This window comes from Triticum aestivum, chromosome 4D (assembly GCF_018294505.1).
Source record: "Triticum aestivum cultivar Chinese Spring chromosome 4D, IWGSC CS RefSeq v2.1, whole genome shotgun sequence".
NCBI classification, from domain to species: domain Eukaryota; kingdom Viridiplantae; phylum Streptophyta; class Magnoliopsida; order Poales; family Poaceae; genus Triticum; species Triticum aestivum.
In genome coordinates, this window is record NC_057805.1 from 320,194,818 (window position 1) to 320,220,234 (window position 25,417).

Below are 25,417 nucleotides of genomic sequence, written 5' to 3' on the forward strand. Positions count from 1 at the left end.
CTAGGAGTTTATAATGGTTTACCTTGCGTGCCAACATGCTTTTAAAATGGTTGTGATGAGGTATGATAGATGGTATCCTCCTTTGAATGATTCGAGTGGCTTGACTTGGCACATGTTCACACATGTAGTTGAAACAAAAATCAACATAGCTTCCACGATATTTATGTTCATGGTGATTTATATCCTACTCATGCTTGCACTCAATGTTGGTTAATCTCAATGCATGTTCATGACTATTGTCGCTCTCTAGTTGGTCGCTCCTCAATTTCTTGCTAGCCTTCACTTGTACTAAGCGGGAATACTGCTTGTGCATCCACCTCCATAAACCCAAAGTTGTTTCATATGAGTCCACCATACCTACTTATATGCGGTATTTAACTGTTGTTCCAAGTAAATTTGCATGTGCCAAATTCTAAACCTTCAAATGATATCTGTTTTGTATGCCCGAATCGCTCATGTAGCGACTGGGGGCTGTCAGTATCTTCCATGGTAGGTGGGTTATTCTCATGATGAGTGGACTCCGCTCGTCATTCACGAGAAAATGGCTGGTAATTGGGATGCCCAATCCCATGCTCAAATCAAATCAAAATATAACTCCAAACAAAACTCCCCCAGGATTGTTGTTAGTTGGACGGTACCCATTGTTTCGGACCAGCTGTGGAATGTGCTTGTTGGTGGTGGGGGAGTATAAACGTTACCATTCTGTTTGGGAACCGCCTATAATGTATCTAGTATGGAAGATACCGAGATCTCTTGGTTGTTATGTTGACAATGAAAGCATACCGCTCAAAATATTATTCATCTCTGTTTTAAAAACTCGAGCTCTGGCACCTCCGCAAATCCCTGCTTCCCTCTGCAAAGGGCATATCTATTTACTTTTGTTGCTGAGTCATCATCCTCTTATAAAAAGCACCAGTTAGAGAGCACCACTGTCATTTGTATGCTTTGCTATTAATCAATATTGAGTATGACTGTGACTGTATCTATTTTGCCATGAATTACAATGTCTAGTCAGTCCTTGATTTTCAGGGTTGCTCTGCGTTTATGTTTTGGGGTCTCAGAAATGGCTAGCGAGATACCATTTTGTTATATCATATCATGATTGTTTTGAAAAAGTTTTGTCATCCGAGATTTATTATTATTACTTGCTAGTTGATTATGCCATTGATAGGAGTAAATGTGAGACCTAAATGTTATTGTGAATATGGTTAGTTCATAATCTTTGCTGAAAACTTGAATGTTGGCTTTACATATTTTCAACAACAAGATCAAACAGAGTTTGTAAAAAAATTTCTTTATCACTTTCAGTTTGTCAACTGAATTGCTTGAGGACAAACAATGGGTTAAGCTTGGGGGAGTTGATACATCTCTATCGTATCTACTTTTCCAAACTCTTTTGCCCTTGTTTTGGACTCTAATTTGCATGATTTGAATGGAACTAACCCGGACTGACGCTGTTTTCAGCAGAATTGCCATGGTCTTATTTTTGTGCAGAAATAAAAGTTCTCGGAATGACCTGAAAAACCACGAAGAATATTTTTGGAATATATAAAAAATATTGGTGAAAGAATCAACCGAGGGGGACCCACCAACTGCCCACAAGGGTGGGGGGCGCGCCCCCTGCCTTGTGGGTTCCCTGGACCTCCACTGACCTCAACCCCAACTCCATATATTCATATTCGGGGAGAAAAAAATCAAAGAGAAGGATTCATCGCGTTTTACGATACGGAGCCGCCACCACCTCCAGTTCTTACTCGGGATGGCAGATCTGGAGTCCGTTTTGGGCTCCGGAGAGGGAAAATCGTCGACATCATCATCATCAACCATCCTCCATCACCAGTTTTATGATGCTCACTGCTGTGCGTGAGTAATTCCATCATAGCCTTGCTGAACGGTGATGGGTTGGATGAGATTTATCATGTAATCGAGTTAGTTTTGTTAGGGTTTGATCCCTAGTATCCACTATGTTCTAAGATTGATGTTTCTATGACTTTGCTATGCTTAATGCTTGTCACTAAGGCCCGAGTGTCATGACCTCAAATCTGAACCTATTATGTTTTCATGAATATATTTGTGTTCTTGATCCTATCTTGCAAGTTATAGTCACCTACTATGTGTTATGATCCGGCAGCCCCGGAGTGACAATAGTCGGGACACCTCCGGTGATGACCGTAGTTTGAGGAGTTCATGTATTCACTAAGTGATAATGCTTTGGTCCGGTTCTCTATTAAATAGAGGCCTTAATATCCCTTAGTTTCCATTAGGACCCCGCTGCCACGAGAGGGTAGGACAAAAGATGTCATGCAAGTTCTTTTCCATAAGCACGTATGACTATATTCGAAATACATGCCGACATTATATTGATGAATTGGAGCTAGTTCTGTGTCACCCTAGGTTATAACTGTTGCATGATGAATGTCATCCGACATAATTATCCATCATTGATCCATTGCTTACGAGTTCGTTTCATATTGATCTTTGCTAAGTTACTTTTCCATTGCCACTGTTACGATTGCTACAAAACTGCTACTATTACTTTTGCCACCGTTACCGTTACTTCCATACTACTTTGCTACTAAATACTTTGCTGCAGATATTAAGTCTTTCAGGTGTGGTTGATTTGACAACTCAATTGCTAATACTTGAGAACATTCTTTGGCTCCACTTGTGTCGAATCAATAAATTTGGGTTGAATACTCTACCCTCGAAAACTGTTGCGATCCCCTATACTTGTGGGTTATCAATATTGGAGATGGTTCAATTACTAGGCCGATGTTTGTAAACAAAAATTTGAGAGCCGATTATAAAGCTAAGTTAATCGAGCTATTGAAAGAATATGTTTGTTGCTTTGCATGGGAATATCATGAGATGTCGGGTTTAAGCCGAGAGCTAGTGCAGCATCGGTTGCCTATAAAGGCCGGTTTTAACCTTACAAACAAACGAACAGAAGATTTAATCCTAAAATATATGACCAGATCAAGGAAGAGATCGGTCTTTTGCTTAAAGCTAATTTTATTATACCTTGCAGGTATGCTGAATGGATTTGTAATATTGTGCCTATGGAGAAAAAGGGATCTGGGTTCCAAAGCTTATATAAGCAAGATGATATCCTACAGAGCGATCTTTGGAGGAACACACCTTTATTTGCCCGACTGCTGGTCACAGTCTATGAGATTGGGGTGATCTCTATCATGTTCATGAACAGGCGAGGAGTATGACTAATATGCTCCACCCGAGGGGTCAGCCTTCGACAAGCTAGTACCAAGCAGTCATCGCCGTTGAACCCTTGCATAGATCTGAAGTATCTGACACCCAATCTCGCCACAAGACGAGAAACCCTAACCTCACCGCCCCAAAGAGACGACATAAATCAACGTCGGAGCTCTGTCGGCTACATCCAGACGGACGAACTCGAGGAGGATCGGAGCCCGAAAACAAACTCGAAGAATTAGCGCCGCCATCCGCCCGAGCACCGCACCTTCAAAGACTAAAAAAACCTAACCTAAACTACTAACCGGAGCGGAGGCACCGGGATTCCCCTCCCACCACCGGCCACCGGAGTGGCAGGTAGAGGGGAGGCGAATCCACGGGCTTGCCAGCGAAGTTTTTGTAGGGGAGAGTTTGCCTTATCCATCTAGGGTTAGGGAAGAAAACTTGCGGGAACACACAAAAGGAGGGTCTCAACAGTTTCTTTCTGTCTTAGCGCTATGTGCGTAGATGTTTCTAAAAAAAATGTTTCTACTATATGCATAGCACGTGCTTATCTACTCCCTCCGTCCCACAATATAAGATGTTTTTGCAAGCTGTTTTAGCTTGTAAAAATGTCTTATATTATGGGACGGAGGGAGTAGATCGTAATCAGCATGTCATTAATTCTGTCAATTCATGTTCATGATTATTTATGGGTTAAATTAATCAAAAAATTGCTAATATACTCAACACCTTTTCTTTTTCTTTTTCCCCTTCCTTTTTCTCTCTACAATGGCAATGGCATGCATAAATATTTTGACATTGCTCGGTACGAGTTCACGTCAAACATCGGGCATCCTAGATTCCTGCATCCGCCCATTCACACTATGCTCGCGTTGACAAGTTGACGCGTGTGATCGCGAAAACATGTCACTGGCGGCATCGAACATGGGGTCGTGCGTGTGCAGTATGGGACGAGCTTGTGGCATACTCCGAGGTGCGGAGCATGATCTACCAAACGGCACTCCTTGACGTGCGACCCCGTCGTGCGTGTACGTCAGCCGTCACAACCAATGTACTTAATCACCATTGGAAAATATGCATGGAAATGCCAGGCTGCTTACGACGTCGACTTCATCTCCGCGGCCAAGTAAAAAGCTTTTTTTCTTTCATTCGCAAAAAAAAAACTTTTTTCTTACCGTTCTTGTTTGCCACGCCTATGACCCCGTCCACGCTTGAAGGCCTGAACTCGAACCAGTCATTTTTGTCATCCGTCACCGATTTCACAAACTGATTTTGTACATCCCAATCCTGTAGAGTCCAGGTGTATGGTAAACATGAAATATAAGAACCACTGACCAAAGTAAAATTGACATCACAATCATCACTGCCGTACCGCCATAAACACGCCGAAGCTGCGTAAGCTCGTATTCTAATTTATCAGCGATGGTGACCGGTTAAAAATAAGCTTTCCCGGTGTGTGTGTGTGTGTTTAGCTGTAAAGCATCAGTAATTATTTTTTTGTCCTCCTTTGCTCCATTTTGGTTTTTGAGATCCCGAATATACAAAAATTGGGTAGTACTTTAATTTTGCCCTTTTTTTTGAGGATTAACATAAATTTGCCCTGTCCAATCAAAGTCTACGCGAGACTAGCGTAGACTAGGAGTGGAGAGATGCAACTTTTCCAAACACATTTCGTCAAGTACGCTGCGTGGGTACATGGAAGTTTTAGACACGGCGATAAGAAAAAGCTACTAAGATACACGATGTAACAATCCAGGTGAGTTGAGGTACAGCTCCCGCGACGCCCCATCATTTTTGTTGGTGAAGCGCGTCCCATCCTCGGATCGTGGCCGCGGCGTTCAATTTCGACGCGCGCTTCCCTCTTTAAAGCCCCTTGCCGGCGCCTCGCCGCGTAGTGCGTTGTGTCCTCCCCAAGTGCGCGCGTTCGCTCGATCCATGGCCATGGAGGACGACGAGACGGCGACCCAGAAGAGCCGCTTCTTCCGCGACGCGCGCGTGGAGGCCATGCAGCGGCGCGTGGACGAGGTGCACGCGGATGCCGAGGACCCCTACACCATCTTCCGCCTCCCCGCGGCCGTGCGCGAGCGCCACCCCGACCTGTACGAGCCCCAGCTCGTGTCCGTGGGGCCCTACTACCACGGCCGCGCCGGGCTCGCCGCCGCGCAGCAGCACAAGTGGCGCCTCCTGCGCGACTTCCTCTCGCGGACAAACGAGAAGGGGGCAGCCGGCGGCAGCCAGCTGGGCGCCTACTTGCGCTGCGCGAGCGCGATCGAGGCCGACGCGCGGCGGTGCTACGCGGAGGGGTTCGACGGCGTGGGCGCGGACGACTTCGCGGAGATGCTGGTGCTCGACGGCTGCTTCCTGCTCGAGTTCTTCCTGCGGAAGGGCGAGGGCCAGCTCGCCGCGCCCGGGGGCGCCAAGTGGGCGTGGCAGCACATGTACCACGACGTCCTCCTGCTCGAGAACCAGATCCCCTTCTTCGTCGTCGAGAAGCTGCACGCCATCGCCTTCCCCGGCGAGGACGGCGGGCCCGACAGCGAGGGGCTCCTCGACATCTTCTGCAAGGCCCTGGCCGGCGACCTGCCGTCGAGCCGCGCCATCCGGCCGCGGAGCGGCAAGACGATACACCACCTCCTGCACCTGCACTACGAGTGCAACGTCCGCAGCGCGTCCGCGGACGCCAGCGACGCCAAGGGGCGCAACAACGGCAAGGCCGACGCCAACGGCGCGTCGTCGCTGGCCGTGTGGAAGCAATCGCCGGTCCCGTCCCCGCGCTCCAGCGACGGCGCCGTGAAGGGCCGGCTGACGTCGATGGTCCCGCAAGCGGCCAAGATGGAGGAGGCCGGCGTGACGTTCAAGAGGAAGGCGACCCCGCGCGACATGTTCGACGTGAGCTTCCGCTACGGCGTGCTGCACATGCCGGCGTTCGTGGTGGACGAGGCCGCCAAGGTGCTGCTGGCCAACCTGGTGGCGTTCGAGCAGGGCGGCGGCCGCGCCGCCAGGCAGCTGGACGGGGGCAACCTGGTGACGGGGTTCGTGGCGCTAGTGGGGTCCCTGGTGAACACGACGAGGGACGTGGAGGTGCTCCGGCGGTGTGGCGTCATGCACTGCATGGTCACCCACGACGAGGCCGTCAGGTACTTCAGCCACGTGGTGCAGTACACGACCATGGACTACGACCGCCACCTGCTCGCCTGCTTGTTCCGAGACATCCGAGAGCACTGCCAGTGGAGCCGATGACCGATGCGTGCGCACGTAGCTGATTCTTTGCTCGACTATTATCAAGTCGATCTCCACCACTTTGTTTGTTCTCTATACATGACAATACGTTTCCTTCTTCTGTTCTACTCTTTTTTTCCCCAATGGTTACTCTACTCTCTCCTGTCACAAAATATAAGATGTACTCCCTTCATTGTAAGGTCTATTATTTTCGGCACGGTGAACAAGACACATAATTATGCATAATTTAGGATGAAAATAACCTTGGCCAAATCACTGGTTAGTGTAAGTAAATCATTTAGTCTAGAAAAATGAAGAGATACACGCAATCAGGAGAGAGACACTTTTCTTTTCTTCTCTCCAAAGAAAGATATATGCAATCGGGAGAGAGATACTTTCTTTTTCTAGAGGGTTGAAAACAGAATTTCAAAAAATAGATAAAATGCATCTTACATTGTGGAATTTTATAAAAAACAAATACATCTTATATAGGGCAATTACTCCATTTGATGGGTGTAATTAATAAGCTCTTTTAGGACACTTCTAAATTGATTGATACAAGCCATTTATTTTTGTTAATCCAGTGACTAATATTAGGAGTATTAGGTAAGATGCTACCAAAGATTTTGTAGTGCTGAGAGTAATTCCTACGGATCCCGTATCCATAAAATAACTACCGTTCAGAAAAAGTTTGGGCAAAAACGTCGCCAACAGATCCCGTAAACATGGAATAAATTGCAGGATCTTGTAAACTTGACCTTAACTTTCCTTTGGTACACGCGAAGTTTTGCTTCCCGTAAACATTTGGCAGCAAAGTAACCACCTGAAACTTCACGCCGCGCCGCCGGTAAGCCGGCGCGCCATCGCGAAAGCCACCACGCCGCCGGAAAGCCGACGCGTCGATGTGCCCCGCCGACCTGCCGGAATGCCGTCATGTCACTGACTAGCGGGCCCTAGAGCATTATCTAGTTTTTTTAATGAAAAATAAAATAAAAAGAGATTTAGGGGAAGAGTTTACGAGATCTGACAAAAATAGGTCTCAGAAACTTCTAGAATTTACAGACATCCTATAAAAGCACTTTTACATAAAGTTTTTTAGGGAAATTGTGTGAATTGCTCTAATATAGACGTTGCACTTCTTTAAATAAGAACACAACTTACATAATCGTGTGTGTCTATATATATATACACCTTGCCCGCAGCCGTACCTTTGTAAAAAAAAAGGCTCATGTTGCACTTGCCGCTTTGCAACATGAGCCTGATTGCGCTCCATGCTAGTTTTTCTCCTTTTTAGTGTTGATGTGCTTCAGCCTTTGCAACAACACTCATATTATATTCGGCGCTTTACAACATGAGCCTTGTTGCGCTCCTTGTTAAACTATTTTTTTTCTTCCTTTTTTTTTCCTACTGAGGTGTGTCATCTTTTGCAACAACCAACAAGGCTCCTATTGCACTCAGCATATTGCAACAGGAGCCTTGTTGCGGCCAGAGGCCGTCCTATCAAACTCAAATCCGATGGCACGGAGGCAGTCGACGCAAACTCGAATCCAATGGCCACAGAGGCAATCGAAGCGCAAAAGAGTTATCAGCCGGGTGAATCTAAGCTTTTTTTTAAAGAGAGAAATTACATGGTCATTAAAGTAATACAAAAAGGAAGTTCTAACTATGCATATCAAGCTAATGATTTGTTAAATAAGGATGTATATTTGTGTCCCTAATGGTTGTGTTCATGTTTCTGAGTAAGCATTAATGCTCTCTTTTACCCCAGAAAAATGCTCTCTTTTCCTTGAAGAAAAGAAAAACAAGGTATTACATTGACTGGTGGACCATGAGATCAGTGTCAACTCCCAGTAAGAAAAAATAATCAAAATATTCCACTCCAGGGTTCACTGTGATCTAAGATAGTTGCAGTCCAGGGAACGAACTAAGAGCAACGCTAGCAGATTAACCACCATACGACCGTTTTGGAGCTAGCAAAATCGCCATCCAACGTCCCATCGCCATATTTACATACAGACTCTGCCCTTGAGCCATAATATATAGCGACCATGTCAAGGACCTCGGTGCCCAAGACAGCCGGACCTCGACTACGTAGTTCGTAGTCTCGGTTGATAGGAGCGCTAGGGTTTTTGCCTAACTGCTCAATGGCGCAGGAGATGAGATTAGGAGTAGAGAAAGAGGTAGGAAATAATGATTTATTGCTTGCCGTCAAAGGGTGCAGATTACACGATATATAAAGGCCTCATGGGCTGCTAACAAACTGAAAACTATGCCTAACAAACTACTCCTGGACTCTAGGAACCAATGTATACGGATCAGGACTCCTTGCCCCGATCACGCCTCGCCAGCTGTGGCCGTCGGCTGCTACTCCTGGGCGCGTGGCCCGCGCCTGTACGTAGCGCCCCACATGACATCTCTCCCCCCCTCGACGAGCAGCTCGTCCTCGAGCTGAAAAGCGGGGTAGCGCTCGACGAAACTGTCAAGATCCTCCCATGTTGCCGATGATGCAGCCTCGCCCTTCCAGTGGACAAGGAGCTGGCGAACGCCACGTGCTAGGCGTGAACGAGTCCGCGTTCTGGTTCCGGGACAGCCGCACCATTGTGGATCGGAGGCAAACCCGGCGGTGCAGTTGGAGGCGTGCCGAAGAACTTCTTGAGGAGGCCCACGTGGAACACGTCATGGAGGCGCGAGCGCGCCGGAAGCTCAAGGCGGTAGGCGACGTCGTTGACAACCTCCGAGATGCGGTACGGCCCGTAGAAGCGTGGCTTGAGCTTGCCCCTGGTTGGCAAGTTGAGAGAAGACGCGGCGCGCTGGCGAAGACGAAGCCACACCCAATCGCCGACGACATGCCGAACGTCGCGATGGCGTCTGTCGTAGTAGGACTTGTAGACCGCCTGCGCCTGCTGTAGACGATAGCGGACGTCAGCGAGTAGCTCGTCGCGCTCCGCCATGCTCTTGGCCACTGCCGCCACCCTCATGTCGCCTGGCTCGTAAGAGCGAATAGTGGGAGGGTCGCGGCCATACACGAGCTTGAACGGAGTTTCTTGGGTCGCTGTCTGGTAGGCGGTGTTGTAGATGTACTCGGCCCAGGGAAGCCACCGTAGCCACTGCCGCGGACGATCCCCTGTGAGGCAACGCAGGTACATAACAATGATCTTGTTAGCAGCCTCCGTTTGGCCATCTGATTGAGGATGAAACGCCGACGTCATGTGCAGCTTCGTCCCGGTGAGACGCATGAGCTCTCGCCAAAAAACCGAGGTGAAGACGGGGTCGCGGTCAGAGACCATGGACTGCGGAACGCCATGGAGGCGCACGATCTCGGCGAAGAACACCTGTGCCACCGACTCCGCCGTGTACGGGTGGGCCAACGCCACGAAGTGGCAGTACTTGCTGAAGCGATCCACCACGGTGAGGATGACGGACTTCCCGCCCACGCGAGGGAGCGCTTCCACGAAGTCGATGCCGACGTCAGTCCACACGCCCGTGGGCACCGGCAGCGGAAGCAGCAGACCGGCGGGGTGCAAGTGCTCGAACTTGTACCTCTGGCAAGTACCGCAGGCGCAGACATACTCTTGCACCGTCTTGCGAAGGTTAGGCGCGTGGAAGTCGCGGCGGAGACGATGTAGCGTGCGCAGGACGCCTTCGTGCCCGTCGTCGTGCACTGCGGTGAGGAGCTCCTGGAGTAGTGGGGGATGACGGCGGAATGTAGAGGCGGCCGTTGAAAGTGACGAGGCCGTCGGAGAGCGACCACGGCAGCTGCCGCGTGCCCGCCGTGATATCCTCACGCAGCGCGACGAGCGCCGGGTCGGTTGACATAGCTTGCCGTAGGCGATCGATGAAGTCGAAGCGAGGAACCGATATCGCCATGACCGTCGTCTCCTCCGTGTCGCGGCGGGAAAGGGCGTCCGCCACCGTGTTTGTACTACCGGCCTTGTACTCCACGGTGAAGTCGAACCCCAGTAGTTTGCCGACCCAATGGTGCTGCGGAATGGTTGCCAAATGCTGGTCAAGGAGGAATTTGAGACTGTAGTGATCAGTTTTTACCACAAATTGGCGGCCCCAGAGGTATGGTCTCCAATGACGAATAGCGAGCACCAGGCCGATGAGTTCCCGTTCATATGCTGCCAGGGAACGGTGACGAGGCGCGACCGGCCGGCTAAAGAAAGCCACCGGGTGCTGGTCCTGGAGAAGGACGGCCCCGAAGCCGTACGTAGAGGCGTCACACTCGACGATGAACGGCCGTGTGAAGTCCGGCAACACGAGGACGGGAGCCGTGGTGACCGCCGTCTTGAGGGCGGTAAAAGCTGCTGCCGCCTCCGGCGACTAGGAGAAGCCGTCCTTGCGAAGGAGGGCCGTTAGGGGCGCGGCGACCACGCCAAACTCCTTGACAAACTTGCGGTAGTACCCCGCAAGGCCGAGGAACCCCCGGACCGCGCGCGCCGAGCGTGGCTGCGGCCAGTCGGCCACTGCCTGCACCTTTTCCGGGTCCATGGTCACTCCTGCAGCGGAGATGGTGTGACCCAGGTAGGAGATCGACTCAACGGCGAACGCGCATTTCTATCGCTTGACGAAGAGCCGGTGCTGGTGCAGGACGGTGAAGACGGTGCGCACATGTCGGAGATGGTCGGCCCACGTCTCACTGAAAATGAGGATGTCGTCGAAGAAGACGAGAACGAAACGGCGCAGGTACGGCCGCAGCAGATCGTTCATGAGTGCCTGGAACGTCGCCGGCGCGTTGCAGAGGCCGAACGGCATCACCAGGAACTCGTAGAGGCCGTCGTGGGTGCATAAGGCGGTCTTTGGGATGTCCTCTGCGCGCATCCGCACCTGGTGGTAGCCGGAGCGCAAGTCGAGCTTGGTGAAGAAACGAGCGCGCCGGAGCTCGTCGAGGAGTTCGTCCACCACCGGGATCGAAAACGCATCCTTGACGGTGATGGCGTTCAGGGCGCGGTAGTCGATGCAGAAGCGCCAGGACCCGTCGGGCTTGCGGACCAGCAGTACCGGCGAGGAGAATGCGGAACAACTCGCTCGGATGATGCCCTGGGCGAGCATGGCGGCGCACTGACGCTCCAGCTCGTCCTTGTGTGCGGCCGGGTAGCGATACGGACGGACGGCCACCGGAGCGGAACCGGGCAGCAGGGTGATGCCGTGGTCGCGGCCGCGGGGTGGTGGCATGCCGGAGGGTTCGGCGAAGATGCCGTCGAACTCGGTGATGATGGCGTCGAACTCGGTGATGATGGCGTCGAGGAAGTCACGGCCGCTGCATGATTTCAGGGCTAGTCCAGCCGGTCCTGCAATGTCGCGCCAGCACACCCGATGGCCCTCCCGCCAGAACGTCATGGAGAGGGTGCGGAAATCCCACAGGATCGGTCCAAGCGTCGCAAGCCACTGCGTGCCCAGGACGACGTCGTAGCCCGCGAGCGGCAAGGCGAGGAAATCCTCCGAGAACGCCTCTTGGTCGATGTGGAAGGACACGGCGAGGTATGCACCCTAGCACGGGCGGCCGCCTCCTCGGCGATGAAGTTGTGGGTGGAGCCAGAGTCGATCAGGGCGAGGAGGGAGACACCCCCGAGTGTGATATGCATCTGCATGGTCTCGCTCGTGCGCACGCCGGAGATTGCGTGGAGCGAGATCCGAGGGTCGGCCTGCGAGGCATCAGCGGTGGTGGAGGCCGCATCGTCGTCGTCGTCGTCTGGCGCCAGGTCGAGGAGAAAGATGCGCTGACACACGCGGTTGTGGCCCCTGCCAAACTTCTCATTACAATTGAAGCAGAGGCCCAGGCGACGGCGTTCCTCCATCTCCGCCTGTGACAGGCGTTTGATTTGGTGCCCTTCCGGCAGAACGGGGGCAGGCTGGGGTGCGGCTGGTGGTGCCGGTGCGGGGGGCGCGAGGCGTGGTACGGGCGCCGGCAGGATGCCCATCTGCTAAAAACGAACCGGTGGCGCGGAGGCGAGCGCGCACTGGTCGCGCAGCTCCAACTTGCGGGCGAGACTCATGGCGACGGCGAGGGACTGCGGGTTGTGGATCTCCACGTCGAGGCTGAGGGGTGGCTGGAGTCCCGCGGTGAAGATCTGAACCTTCTGTGTCTCCGATAAGAAGCCTGCCCGGGGAAGGAGCGCCTCAAACCGCTCCTGGAAGTCGACGACGGACGTCGTGCGCTTGCACGCCATCAGTTCGCCCAGCGGGTTAGCGCGCAGAGGTGGCCCGAAGCGGAGATTGAGCAGCTCGGTGAAGCGGCGCCACGGAGGTGTGCCCTCGTCGCGCTGGACCTGCATACACCACAGTTGGGCAGTACCCTCGAGATTGTATGACGCCATCCACACTTTCTCCTCCTCGGCGATCCGTTGTTGATGGAAGAAGGACTCGCATCTGTTGATGAATGCGAGAGGGTCGGACTTGCCGTCGAACTTGGGGAAGTCCATCTTCTGAAACCGGGGTGGTCGATCGTTGTGGTGCTGCCCATCGTGGGCCCCGTCAGCGCCCGACGAGGAGGCGGACTTCTCCTTCTGCAGTGCGGCGACAGACGTCTGCAGGGACGCCACCGTTGCAGTCAAGGCCTCGATCATCTTGGCCAAATCAGCGGTGGTTGGTTCTGCCATGGCGGAAGTAACCGAGGCGACGGCGGATGGTGGTGATGGAGGTGGGCTTGGCGCGGACGCAGGGGTGGAGGCGGGCTGCGGAGGCGTGGACGAGGAAGAGGAACGCCTGGAACCCGATACCAAGTTGTCAAGGACCTCGGTGCCCAAGACAGCCGGACCTCGACTACGTAGTTCGTAGTCTCGGTTGATAGGAGCGCTAGGGTTTTTGCCTAACTGCTCAATGGCGCAGGAGATGAGATTAGGAGTAGAGAAAGAGATAGGAAATAATGATTTATTGCCTGCCGTCAAAGGGTGCAGATTACACGATATATAAAGGCCTCATGGGCTGCTAACAAACTGAAAACTATGCCTAACAAACTACTCCTGGACTCTAGGAACCAATGTATACGGATTAGGACTCCTTGCCCCGATCACGCCTCGCCAGCTGTGGCCGTCGGCTGCTGCTCCTGGGCGCGTGGCCCGCGCCTGTACGCAGCGCCCCACATGACAGACCATGTGTTTGCAGCTTTGCGCACAAGCTCCACAGCCTAAAAAAAAGGAGCATCCTCCAAAACAAAAACGTTTTGGAGGCGGCAGATGTAAGAACTCCGCTATAGTTGCTCTAAGCACAATAGGCGGGAAACTCTCTCCACCAAAAAAACAGAAAAACGAATGTCCGATGTATTGATAAAACAAAAGAGAAAGCGTTTACTCACACCATGAAAGGCGGCTGTGATATTGTCTTGTATCTCTATATATACTACACGGTAAATCGTTGCACACTGACAAGTGAGCCCATAATCGGATATTACCTCCGTAGCAAAAAGTTAAACGTTTTTGAATGCTAGTTTTAGCCTACAAAAAACGTCTTCTATTTTGATACGGAGGTAGTACATGCCACATGGAGATTCCTAAAAATAACAATCTCATAGACAAAATTGTGCTACAATCCGACATAGCCCCTAATTTTTTTTTTCTTTTCTTTTTGAAGACATAAGCCCTAACTAATAGTCTACCACACAACGTTAGTTCATGGCTTCATCCAGACGTCGTCCTTGACATACCCATCATGTCATCATAGAGAAAATCTTTAACCGCCTTATCCAGTGGTTGCGCGAGTTATCGAACTGGTGAAGAGAAGAAAATAACCAATGAGTAGACAAGAAATCCAGCCAGAAGGATCCCTCCATAGACAAAAGCCTGGGATGACTGTTTCGGGTGACTATATTCAATGCTGCAGCACTTCATCTTGTCTCTCTCCGCAGAAAGAACACGTTCTACATACCTGCCCAACCAAAAAATTGTAAGAATGATTCCAAAGAAAGGGTAAATATGGAGCAAATAAATCACCAAAAAACAATTAAATGTTCTTTTCTATACAAGGTTTAACGGTACAAGGAGTGAAGGCAGAATAGCTAGTTGGGGACTGGCGACATGGAGATAAAGTTAACATACTGTTCTGTAAATATAGTGCTCTGAAGGATGTCGGAACTGTTTTGAGAAGCATCAACCAGACGGTGGTCATAGAGCAATGAAGATAGATCCACAAGTTGTTCCTCAAGCCTCTGAAATGGTGCGAACAGAAAAGCAAATCAGGTCCAGACAGAACTTCCACACTGAAGTAGACTGATGCAGTGTATGAAACATGTACTTACATCCAGGTACTCTTCTAAACGTTCAACAAGGCCATGGGGGAAAGGCTCCGGCATTGTGGTCACCTTCTTATAGAATTTCTCTACCCATAACTCAGTGCTAGACTTGTTTTTATTACCTTTGACAGGTTCTCCTAATGGCGTCTTAAGATGATCTGACGCAAATGATTGAACGGACTGCAACAAACATCAAACCACAGTTTTAGTTTGTCGTGCACGTCAAGAAAATAACCAAATGATGAGGTTCAATTGAATGTCAAAGGACCTCTGACGTGTCCCTTATTTTGCGAAGAGCTGCATCAACCCGGGCATAGATTGTAGTTCTCTGCACATTAAAAAACAAAAATTGTCACAAATGAATATGACAACAGCTGACACTAAGGTTGTACATGCCAGTTTAAATGGGTTGCAAAAGCCGGTAAAGACGCATTTTACTATCAATAATTGCACTACCAATGCATTTTGATGTCTATGCTACGCATGTATGTTGACACAGGTCCAGAAACCCGTGTTTGAACCAGAATTTATATTGGTTAAAATGGAAACCTGGTGATGGTGATTACAGAATCGTGATAATGATTTACGCATATACCCAGCTTTTGTGGACATAAATGGCAACGGAACAGCAGAGAAAATAAATACCGAACCTAGCATGCTCCCAACACACGTGGAATAATTATCAGAAACTGGCCCATGGAGGGGAAGAAGCAATGGGTGTATAGCGGGCCTGAGCTCGAGGTTTCACAGTTTCTGTTCCAGTGCAATGTACAGACCATAGAAAGCATGAACAAGTATTCTGACGGTGCCTCACTATTACATATGAGCATTTATCTCCCTCCCCTGCTCCTCTCATTGTACATTATTTAAGGGAAATAAAAAAGGTATTGTTGGTTGACATTACCAGTGCAACGTCCTGAAGGATTTGACTGATCTGAGAGGAGTTTGAGAATGGTCCAAAAGGATGACAACCAGCAGACCATAGCCAGTTCACAATTGGTCTTTCATGAATACGTGATGCCCGTTCATACGGTGCACTCAGACCTCCAACTGCGGAAGCCAAACCAGCCAAGATGTGACGCTGTGCTAGAGATGGATACGCAAACTGCCTAGTTGTTTCTGACACGTAGCTGCAACATAAGGGAGGCTTAAACACAGCAGCAACTTGAACTCATGCTGTGCAGGAATCAGTAGAACGTTTTTTTCTTTACAGAAAAGTTTAACATACCTTAGAGGAATCATTTTATTGTTATGCTCCAATACAATGACAACATCTTTACTTGTCCAAACAAGGCTTTCCTCTTCCATCATAAGCTCAGCATCAAAATCAGCCAATGATAATACAAAGCTGTTGAAAAACAAATCAGCAAAAGTAGCAGTGCACCTTCTGCCTCAACAATGCATTCTTAGGACCTTAGTTCTTAAAATATCTTGGGAATAGTTCTACTTCTATGCACAAATTATACTTTACATTTGTTGAGTGCATAATTTGATAACTTCCAAATTTTACAATAAAACGGTAGGACAAAATCCATGTGAACAGTGACCCTTGTCTTCTTATTGTTCTTAATTTATCACTTGCAGTTTTATCTTTTTTTTATTTGCAGGAGCACAATATGAGTTTGAAATATTATACTTGCTCTCTTTGTGTGTAGTAGCTTACACTGGAATCACTCTGGTTCCATAAGTTCTGTACATGGCTCCATGTTTCTTTTTTCCAGCTCCTCGCTTTTCTTTCTTATTTCTGGGCATGTAAGATTCCCAAATAGGCTTGTGCTTGATAGAATCTTGTACATTATCTTGCTCATCCATCCAATGCTGTTGTTGACAAAAATTGTTTCTCATAGATAACACCCGTAATAAAAAACAGGTATTGTGATTCATGAAATTGACGTAAAATTCCGGTGTATTTCATACAGCAAATATTACACACCTGCTTCAGGAAGAATCTACTTGAGAGGGAAGGATCCGAGACTTCCAATAAACCAGCCGACAGCACATCGGCAGAACGTTCCATTTCCTGTACCAGTTAGTATAACCACCTCAGAATATTGCAGTTGAAATGTAAGAAATTAGTCTGCTTTGTAGTGCTTCAGGTTTCACCATTTCATAAAAGCTATGGGACACGTTCAGTACGGTCTTATACACCTGTTGCCAAAAATGTCTATAATTTTCACTTGATTCAGCCTTCTCCCAGCACAAGCAGAAGATCCATGAAGATTACGAATTATAAAGCTGTCTTTTTTTATCCTTACGGTATTAGGAAGACATGGCTAACAGGCCAGGTAAATTTAGCGTATAGTTCTCCATGTGACAAGCTCTCATGCACCTATATTTACTAAACGTGGAAAATGGATAAATATATTTTATGCTATATAATTAGATGAAGACATCATGTTAATTTTTCCAGAAGTGCCTCTTCAACCCAAGAAGCATACATCCAAGATCTGTAGGTGAGTAGGTCTATTAAGCTACCATAACGGAAATAATATCCTTGCAATTACAACATAATGCATTTGAATGAAGCTAAGATCTAACATACCTCTTTGAGTATTGCTCCATCCAAGTATGTTTTGGTACGGACGTGAAATCGACCATCACTCTTTGTTTCATGAAGAGAATGACTACGCATTGCTTTGGAGACCGCAACAGCTAACTTTTCGTGCTCATGCAGTGCATGCGAACCAGAAATTACTATAACCTCCTGCCCAGCATGGACCATCTTTTTTACCTGAAAGAGTATGAATGGTGGTACTACCAATTCAGTTCACGAGGTTAAAAAGTATAGACTTATATATGCCCCATAGATTTCTGATCAATAACCATGTGTACTTCATACTGCACAAAACAGGCACAGCATACTTTTTTCACTAATAAATCAGCCAGGCTAGTAAATCGCTGATCAATAACCATGTGTACTTCATATTGATTGTACTACTATTCATTTTCAACCAATATTGAATCATGATGATCTTGAGCTTCCTAAATTGGACAATGTGACAAGACAGATCTTCACTTCATACTTGCAATTTCCTTTTCTCCTACCAGGATCTAGGTAAAAAAAACTATTCACATGGATTTGCCACAGGCAATTATATCAATACAATTACCGCAAAAGGACTTTCCGAATGAAATCCCATTGGCACTACAGATTGTGAAATGATAGCTAACAGTCAACAACGGTGGAACTAATACTGATTGAGAAAGCTTTGCTCGCACCTCAATGTACTGTTTAAAATATATTACAAGGACTCAAGGAAACATCCAAGCCCTAGACCAATAGGAAAGGACCATAATACCCCTGACATCACTGTAATTGTATATATTTAGCGTTTTATTTTTGCCTTATTCTATTTCTAGAAGTGGACAATTTCTCCCAACAAATGAAACAAGGTACAATGGAGTAACCATAACTTTGTATCTTACTTTTAGCATGGTCATTCTTCCAGATGCAAAATTGCATTTGCTAATGTTTTTGGCAATCTTGAGATTTGCAATGCTATTTCATGTAAATGACAAACATATGTTTTTGCCCATATAATAATATGCAGTCGGAATGCTGCTCCTACATATTAGTTGACTAGTACATGAACACAAAACACAAACTAGTGAGTTGACTACAGAATACTGTGGCTTCAGCCACCTAAAGATAAATTCATAATTCATGCAAGAAAGTCAACTAACCTCTCTTTCAATAGCTTTAACATCTATACTGTTGTTGTGGCCGGCTTGAAGAATATTGTACCTATTGTGGTTCTGTAGCACAATGATAGGTACAAGCAACCTCAATGTCATGTCAACAGTTTCAAACCTGGATTTTTTTTAAAGGAGATATCAGAATAGCAGATAGATAGAACAGTTGGTGCTTGAAATGCTTGACATGGCACTGCAGAGTGTCAGACTATACTCAATCTTAAAATAGCCCCCCCCCCCCCCCCCCCACAAAAAAAAATGAAATCGTAAGCTAAGTATACGAATCAGAAGAACGGATTAACCAGCTGTACATGAACTATGGAGTACAACTGGTGTCAATTGATTGTGTGCCATAGTTTTGCCGTTTCAACTATAAACAGTTTAGTTTTGAATGATTTTCGAATCTCCAACACTGCATACAAACTTAGCTCGTATTAGAATAAGGCTCCATTTGGCATTGGGTGGATTATGATTTCATTTATTGAGCCGCTTTATCATATATTCAAAGAATCTATGAGATCAAATTTAAGAAGGCCGCCATTGGATCACATGCTTTTATCTAATTTTAATGTGATTTGCCAATCAAAGTAGTAGACTTTTGACAGATTCTTACTTCACAGCACCACTACAAATATGCAAAGCACAGCACAACAATAGCAAACTGAGCCTGTGAAACTGGGCTTCCACGCCAAGAGATGACAAAACAAACCAAATGAACATCTCTTTTGCAAGGATGCGTGATAAAATGCAGAAACGAAAACAAGGTAACCTAGTTTATGCTACAGGCTCCAAGTGGGCAAGATGTGCGCAAGGAACTGAAGACACAGAAGACCGTACTCAGGTACTGACGTGATTTAACTTGTTCCCGATTCCTGTGTAACTTCTGCTTTATTAAATACTCCCTCTATAAACAATTATAAGACTTTACTTCTCTGTGAATATGCTGAGAAGTGAATTTATTTTAGAGAGAGAACTTTTGTTGAGATCTAGAGAGACAAGTGAATTATTTTTTTGGAGAGAAAGTGAAATACTTCAGACAAAAAAATAGTTATTGTGATCGAATATCCATTTCTGAGCCCAGGCTCATCTGCACCCGGTGAAGAGAAAATTCACAAAAAATACAAAACAAATTCAAAAAAATCAGGTTTTTTTTCCATGGAAGATAATTTGGTGCGTGAGGTGCACTCCAAAATTTCAGATCATTTGGACATATGAGTAGCTCTCAGCAAAGAAGACAAATTGGGTCAGAACAATACATGAACAGTAAACTTTTTCACAGACCCCAAAATTATTATTTTTTTGCCAAGAGCTACTCAGTTGTCCAAATGATCTGAAATTTGGAGCGCACCTCACACACCGAATTATCTTCCATGAAAAAAAATCAGAATGTTTTGAATTTTTCTAGTATTTTTTTTGTATTTTCTGTTCATCGCGGGTGCAGCTGAGCCTGGGCATCGAATCGCCTCGGCCGTATTGTGGTTGTCTATTAACTTTGTCAATCTCTCCTACTTAAAAAATACGTAAGGTTCTGTCTTACGGTATTTTCGTTCGCCCTCCCTCCTCACCCCACCTCCACTTCCAGTTATGCCTTTTTCTCACCATTTTTTTTAAACCACCTCAGCTGTCCGCATGTCCCACATCTTACTGGTTTACCAAATAAAATCATTTCTTTTGGTAAGTCAATAAGTACTGATTCAATTGGTAGCTAAAGTCTATTTTTAGCACTTAATCACCTTAACAATAAATGACAGGTAAAACATGGTGATTGTGTATAAATATTTGTGCCCCTGTTGCAACGCATGGGCAATTATCTAGCCTACATAAAATATATGATATTTCAGTTATTCATCACTGATTTTTTTCTATAACTAACATGAGCTATTACTGGGAGCAGAAGTTCGATTCATATATAATGTTTTATGAATAACAGAAATTTTCAGTAATACCTGATATCAGGAGCTATTACGTGCTCAATGGTGGTTGAAATTAAACCTGCAAGCTGCCCAACAAAAATATCTTGTGTTGAACTGGCACTTGGAGCAGCAAGTCCTCTTGGGAAGATTATATTTGACAGCCGCGGCATTGACCTATAACTAACACTGCCTTCTTCACTTTCTATTTTCCCATATGTACAAGGGCCTGCTGACAGATCTATTACAACAAATCTGCAAGGAGCAGCAAGTCATCATTTAGAGGATTCATTACTTAGCTGCAATCTGTTAAACTATTCTAGGGCATGATAAAAGACAATAGCTCTAACATGTACTCCCTCCGTCCCAAAGTGTCGCTGATTTAGTAAAGCTGTACTAAATCAGCGACACTTATTTTGGGACGGAGGGAGTAACAGTTAATAGTACAGCATGACACTCTTTCTATTAAACTATTTTAGGGCATGATAAAAGAAAATAGCTCTACCATGTAACAGTTAATACTAAGCATGAAACTCTCAAGTCTTGGCGGAAAAAAATTATGCACATAAAATAATCTATGATATGTAATTCAACGAGTCATGGCAACCAGGGTACAAACTTCTGTTTTTGTTTAACCCTTGACATCAGAGACCAATTATTTCCTGGCCTAGTCATTATATCAGTTTTTTTCTCTTTGTATATATTCCGTAAGTGGTGTTCCTTCATATCCCATAATCACTCCTGTATGCTTACCTCCAAAGTAGCATATAGTTAATCCAAATTTCGTTTAGTTTACAAATACCAGGTCAAGTTGGGGTCACCTAAAATGATGGGAAATGGCCGATTCCTGCCAGGATTTGCAGCCCTGATAGCTAGCTTACTAACAACCAAGCAACAAGAAAAAAGTGAATATGCTTTATCTTTTTAAGTGAAGCTGAGTAAATGTCAGGGCCTCCCCTACAGGTCCCATTAAAAAAAAGTGATGCTGAGTAAAGATGGTCTGGCATTATTTCCACTACAAAGCACATCCTTGGCCCTTTGGGCAAACTACCCCCTTTGGAAAACGGATGCCAGGTTCAGTAGGATGTTATTTTTTGACTGAAAACAAGGGGATAAAACTTTTTGCAATCCCCACTGCTGGGGCAGAAAGATCATTGCCATTAAAAACTAACGTACTACCTTCATTTCAAAATATAGGGTGCACTTTAATCCGTCAAGACAAGCCTTTGACAATGATTAGTAAGTTAATATGTAGTTTATGTGATGCAGAATGAAAGTTATAAATAAATTTATATTGTTGAAAATAAATCTAGTCACAATAATCTCATGTCACATAAACCACATACTAACGAAGCAATTGTTGGTCAAAACCTTGTCTTAAAAAGACAAAATATGCCTTATATCTTGGAGGAAGGTGTACACATTAAGGAAGAAAGTGACAGCACATGAATCTAATGGTATAAATAACGAAACAGAAATGATCGTGAAAACAAAAAAGGAATCATCTGGCAGGACAAGTGCAATGCAATGAAGCAGCAAGTAGAATAGGAATATTGGTATGGTTTTTCTCTCCAGATTACGCTTCATATCGCTCTTGCAATGATGTACTGGGCTGAAGGGTTGTCATATTTAGTGAGTTAAAAATGTAAATTCTTGACCGTCAAGGTTTCTTGCAAGTCGTAACGAAAAAATAGTATAATAACTATTACCTTCCAGAACTCAGCCAAACTTGAGTTGCTCCACCTCCATTGTACCGGTAACGGTAGATGTAATCCGCTTCTTGCTTTTTTAGCTCTTGTTCTGTCAGTCCATTAATTTTACTATACATTAAACTGTCAAGATCAACTCCTTTGTTCCGAGGATCCATTCTGACCTGCCAAGGAAGAGCTTTGTCAATGTTGATTACTGTTCTCCAAGTATAATTGTATATAAGATACAAGGATGGACATTGAATCCCATGTTTTCTTTCTGGATTCACTAATGATTGCTGGGCTCTTATCAATGTCTTTTGGGAGTCCTTTTGCATATTTTCCTATTGTTACAGAAGGCTAAGGATGCTGCCTGAGCATGACTATCTTTATCTTAAATGTTGTTCGAGGTGTTGATAACCATTGGCTGCTGGCATATATAATTACAATAAACGATATATTTTATAATATCCATCAAACAAATTGAGATGGATAAATCGTTCGACCTGAATCTGTTAGAACTTGTGAAAATGTGAGGGTATTGTTCTTCTAAGCAAAGTGAATATAGTTCAGGATGAAAGTCATGAAACTCCCACTTGTTGAATCAACTTATTTTCCTTTGTAATACCTTCTGTGCAGTTTCTGTCGTATTTCAGCAGGGTCCCCTACATTCTAAAAGAATAATTGTATGCATATTTTGTCTCTGGCCAGTTTACTAAGGATTGTTGGGCTCTTATCAATGTCTTTTGGGACTCATCTATGCATATGCTCCAATTTTTAGAGAAGGCTAAGACTAGCCACAGTGGGTAGTAACATAGAGTAGTAACATGCCCATGTTACTACTCTATGTTACTACCTCTATAGTGGGGAGTAACATATTTGTGGTAACATGCAATACTTCATTTATTATGCTATAGACTCATCTTGCCTTGATATGTGTGATGTTACTCATACTAGTAGTAACTAGCTATGTTACTACATGTCTCTCTTTCTTCATTTATTGCTTGCCACATCATCTATTTTATCTAGATATGTGTGATGTTACTACCTATGTTACTCCCACTGTGGGTAGTCTAAGGATGTTGCATGAGCATGACTATCTCTATCTAAAATACTATTCAAAGTTTTGTTAACCGCAGACTACCTGCATATGTAGTTACAAAGAAACACATTAATTATTTAATTATACCATCAAACAAATTTAGATGGAGGAAATTGTTTGGCTTGGATCTGTTAAAAGTGAGAGTGTTTTTTAAGGATAGTGAGTATAATTCACATTCAGAATGCAACTCCCACTGGTTACCTTCTTTTCCTTTCTCTTCTTATGTATTATTTTTTGTATAATAACTTTAAAATAATTTCAGTAGGGCTCTTCTGTTTCCCTCAAATAGTAATAGGAAAATAAACAACCAGAAGAATTAGGCTGTTTACTCAGTATTTCCAAAAGACTACAAGTCTACACACGAATAATAGCTATAATTTGCATGCAGGTGTGAAATGAATTAGAAAAGTATTTTATATAGAACAATATATAGGTGTACGTACCTTATCAAAATTAACAACAAATATTGCAACAGGTACAGGCCTATCCATCTCAGTTGCAGAGCGACCAGGCTCCATATCAAAAATAAATGAGTATAGCCTCTCGAATGTAGGTTCCACTACAGTTGCTTCTACCTCAAAGAGAGGGAATTCCCTACCATATTCACTCTGGGGGACAAAATAGTTAGTGTCATGTCTTGTGTCAATCAAGATCTGAACAGCGTTTAAAGATACTTTTGTAGGGAAATAACATATTTCTACCTCTCTCGCAGTTCCTGCAGAAACCATAGCCTCCTTCAGTGACTTCTCAAGCGAAATAAGCTCTGGTTGTCCAGCCTAATGAAGCAATAATTTCAGTAATATCACTGGATGAAAACAAGACCTACATGTTGGAAAAAGTAATCTACATAACCATGGTTTTTGAGTCGCGACTAGTCAAGTGGCCGCCAGCCCTGCGGCTCGGCGATTAGTCGACCCAAGTCGCACTATAGTCGCCATAAGTCGCTGTATAGTCGCGAGTCGCCCTGATTTCTAGAAAACGACTTGGCGATTAGTCGGCGACTATACAGCGACTAATCAGCGACTCAAAAACCATGTACATAACCATCGTAAATGAAGCCTTACCGCTATGACATTATACATGATATGGTGCTCAATATCAATTGGCTCCCCTGTCTCGAAACAAGAGGGCCTATGGAGTGGAAAGCTCATCTTTAGGAATTGCTCAAGCTTGTGCCCATCCAAAGGGTATCTATACCCTCCATCACCGTTGAAACCAATCAGAACAACGTTAACCTCGAGGGGCACTTGAAATGGAACCTGCAAAATTCCCCGAATGTGTTTATAGAAGTTCAATCTTTAATAAAGTAACACCACACATGTTTTGGAACAAACAGAGATATGAGCAGAGAAATAGGGAATGATTACAGATACATCACTACTGTTTGCTCAGTTCTCCTGGTTATACGAGCACCAGTATGACCATGGCAACCGATTAACTAATGTAAGGCACAATTTAATCTACGGTGCCCCAAGTCCCAGGCATAATTCGTAACGCGAACCCACGTGAACACTGTCACACATCTTCGCAGCCAGAGTCTACATGTATATATTAGAAGTTCAAAAATTGGAAATTTTGACACGTCCCACAATAAAAATTGCTCTCGATATCACTGACGGGGAGAACCGAAATCCGGTGGCAGGTGCGGATCCCATACACGCGGGAGTAGTATTCACCGCACCGCCGATCGAGATCGGATCCATTCGAGAGCTCAATTACTCTGCGCAGATCGCGTCTGCAGAGGCCACGCGCGAGGGGGATCGGAGAGGTTTAGCGGGGGAGTGGCGGGGCGATTGGGGTGGGGGGGCAGTGGAGTACCTCTGCGCGGGTGTGGAGCATGCGGCGAACGTCGGCGCGGACGCTTTCCTCGACGTCGTGGAAGGCGCCGTGGTGCCAGTGCTCGTGCCCGGGGTCCCGACGGAACGCCTCTCGCCGCGCCGCTGCCGACGCGGCGGCGGTGACTGCGAGGAGGAAGAGGATGCGGAGGAGGAGGGGAGGCGCCATGGGAGGCGGGGAAAGAGAGGCGCGGGAAACCGCCTAGACTGGGGGAGCTTCGCCGTGGCCGGCTACGAGGCAGTAGTGGGCAGGCGGAGGAGGGGGCAGAGCGGTCGGCGGCACCACACGGTCCACGGCGAGTGCGGGCGGGCGTTTGCTGTCTCGGCTAGGCCGTCGTCGCTTTGAGATTAGTGGTGTTTGACTTGTGTGGACTCGGGATCGATGGATCTGTTTTTGTAAAAAGAAACACTGTTTTTTTACAAAAAAATCTGCTTTTTTCGAGAATCTGCTAGGCTTTATTCATCAAGAGGTACAAATACAGGTATTAGAGCATGGTTAATAGTATAGCCGGCTATATAATATTGACATA

General features: G+C 46.2%; 2 protein-coding genes across 2 annotated transcripts; one reads left to right on the forward strand and one right to left on the reverse strand.

Annotated features, from left to right (window-relative positions):
- Window positions 1–5,061: 5,061 nt before the first annotated feature.
- LOC123099959 (UPF0481 protein At3g47200) lies at window positions 5,062–6,558 on the forward strand. The gene has a single exon (XM_044521970.1). It carries the CDS (start codon window positions 5,149–5,151, stop codon window positions 6,451–6,453), a length of 1,305 nt encoding a protein of 434 aa, XP_044377905.1. The 5' UTR covers window positions 5,062–5,148; the 3' UTR covers window positions 6,454–6,558.
- Window positions 6,559–13,717: 7,159 nt separating this feature from the next.
- LOC123097661 (uncharacterized) lies at window positions 13,718–25,164 on the reverse strand. The gene is made up of 16 exons (XM_044519467.1): window positions 24,871–25,164; window positions 24,117–24,311; window positions 23,754–23,828; window positions 23,496–23,660; window positions 21,972–22,135; window positions 20,299–20,517; window positions 18,344–18,470; window positions 17,202–17,390; window positions 16,593–16,679; window positions 16,323–16,477; window positions 15,888–16,007; window positions 15,564–15,789; window positions 14,928–14,987; window positions 14,666–14,839; window positions 14,466–14,575; window positions 13,718–14,295 (listed from the first exon to the last, which is right to left on the reverse strand). The coding sequence occupies exons 1-16, from the start codon at window positions 25,054–25,056 to the stop codon at window positions 14,130–14,132; spliced, it is 2,418 nt and encodes an 805-aa protein (XP_044375402.1). The 5' UTR covers window positions 25,057–25,164; the 3' UTR covers window positions 13,718–14,129.
- Between the last annotated feature and the right edge of the window lie 253 nt (window positions 25,165–25,417).

Excerpts from the sequence above, each read along its gene's own strand:
- LOC123099959 (XM_044521970.1), top strand. The coding sequence starts at position 5,149 with ATGGCCATGGAGGACGACGAGACGGCGACCCAGAAGAGCCGCTTCTTC.
- LOC123097661 (XM_044519467.1), bottom strand. The coding sequence starts at position 25,056 with ATGGCGCCTCCCCTCCTCCTCCGCATCCTCTTCCTCCTCGCAGTCACC. Across the intron at positions 23,829-24,116 it reads TCATGTATAATGTCATAGCG|GCTGGACAACCAGAGCTTAT; the intron begins GTAAGGCTTCAT and ends TTGCTTCATTAG. Across the intron at positions 15,790-15,887 it reads AATAAAATGATTCCTCTAAG|CTACGTGTCAGAAACAACTA; the intron begins GTATGTTAAACT and ends CTTATGTTGCAG.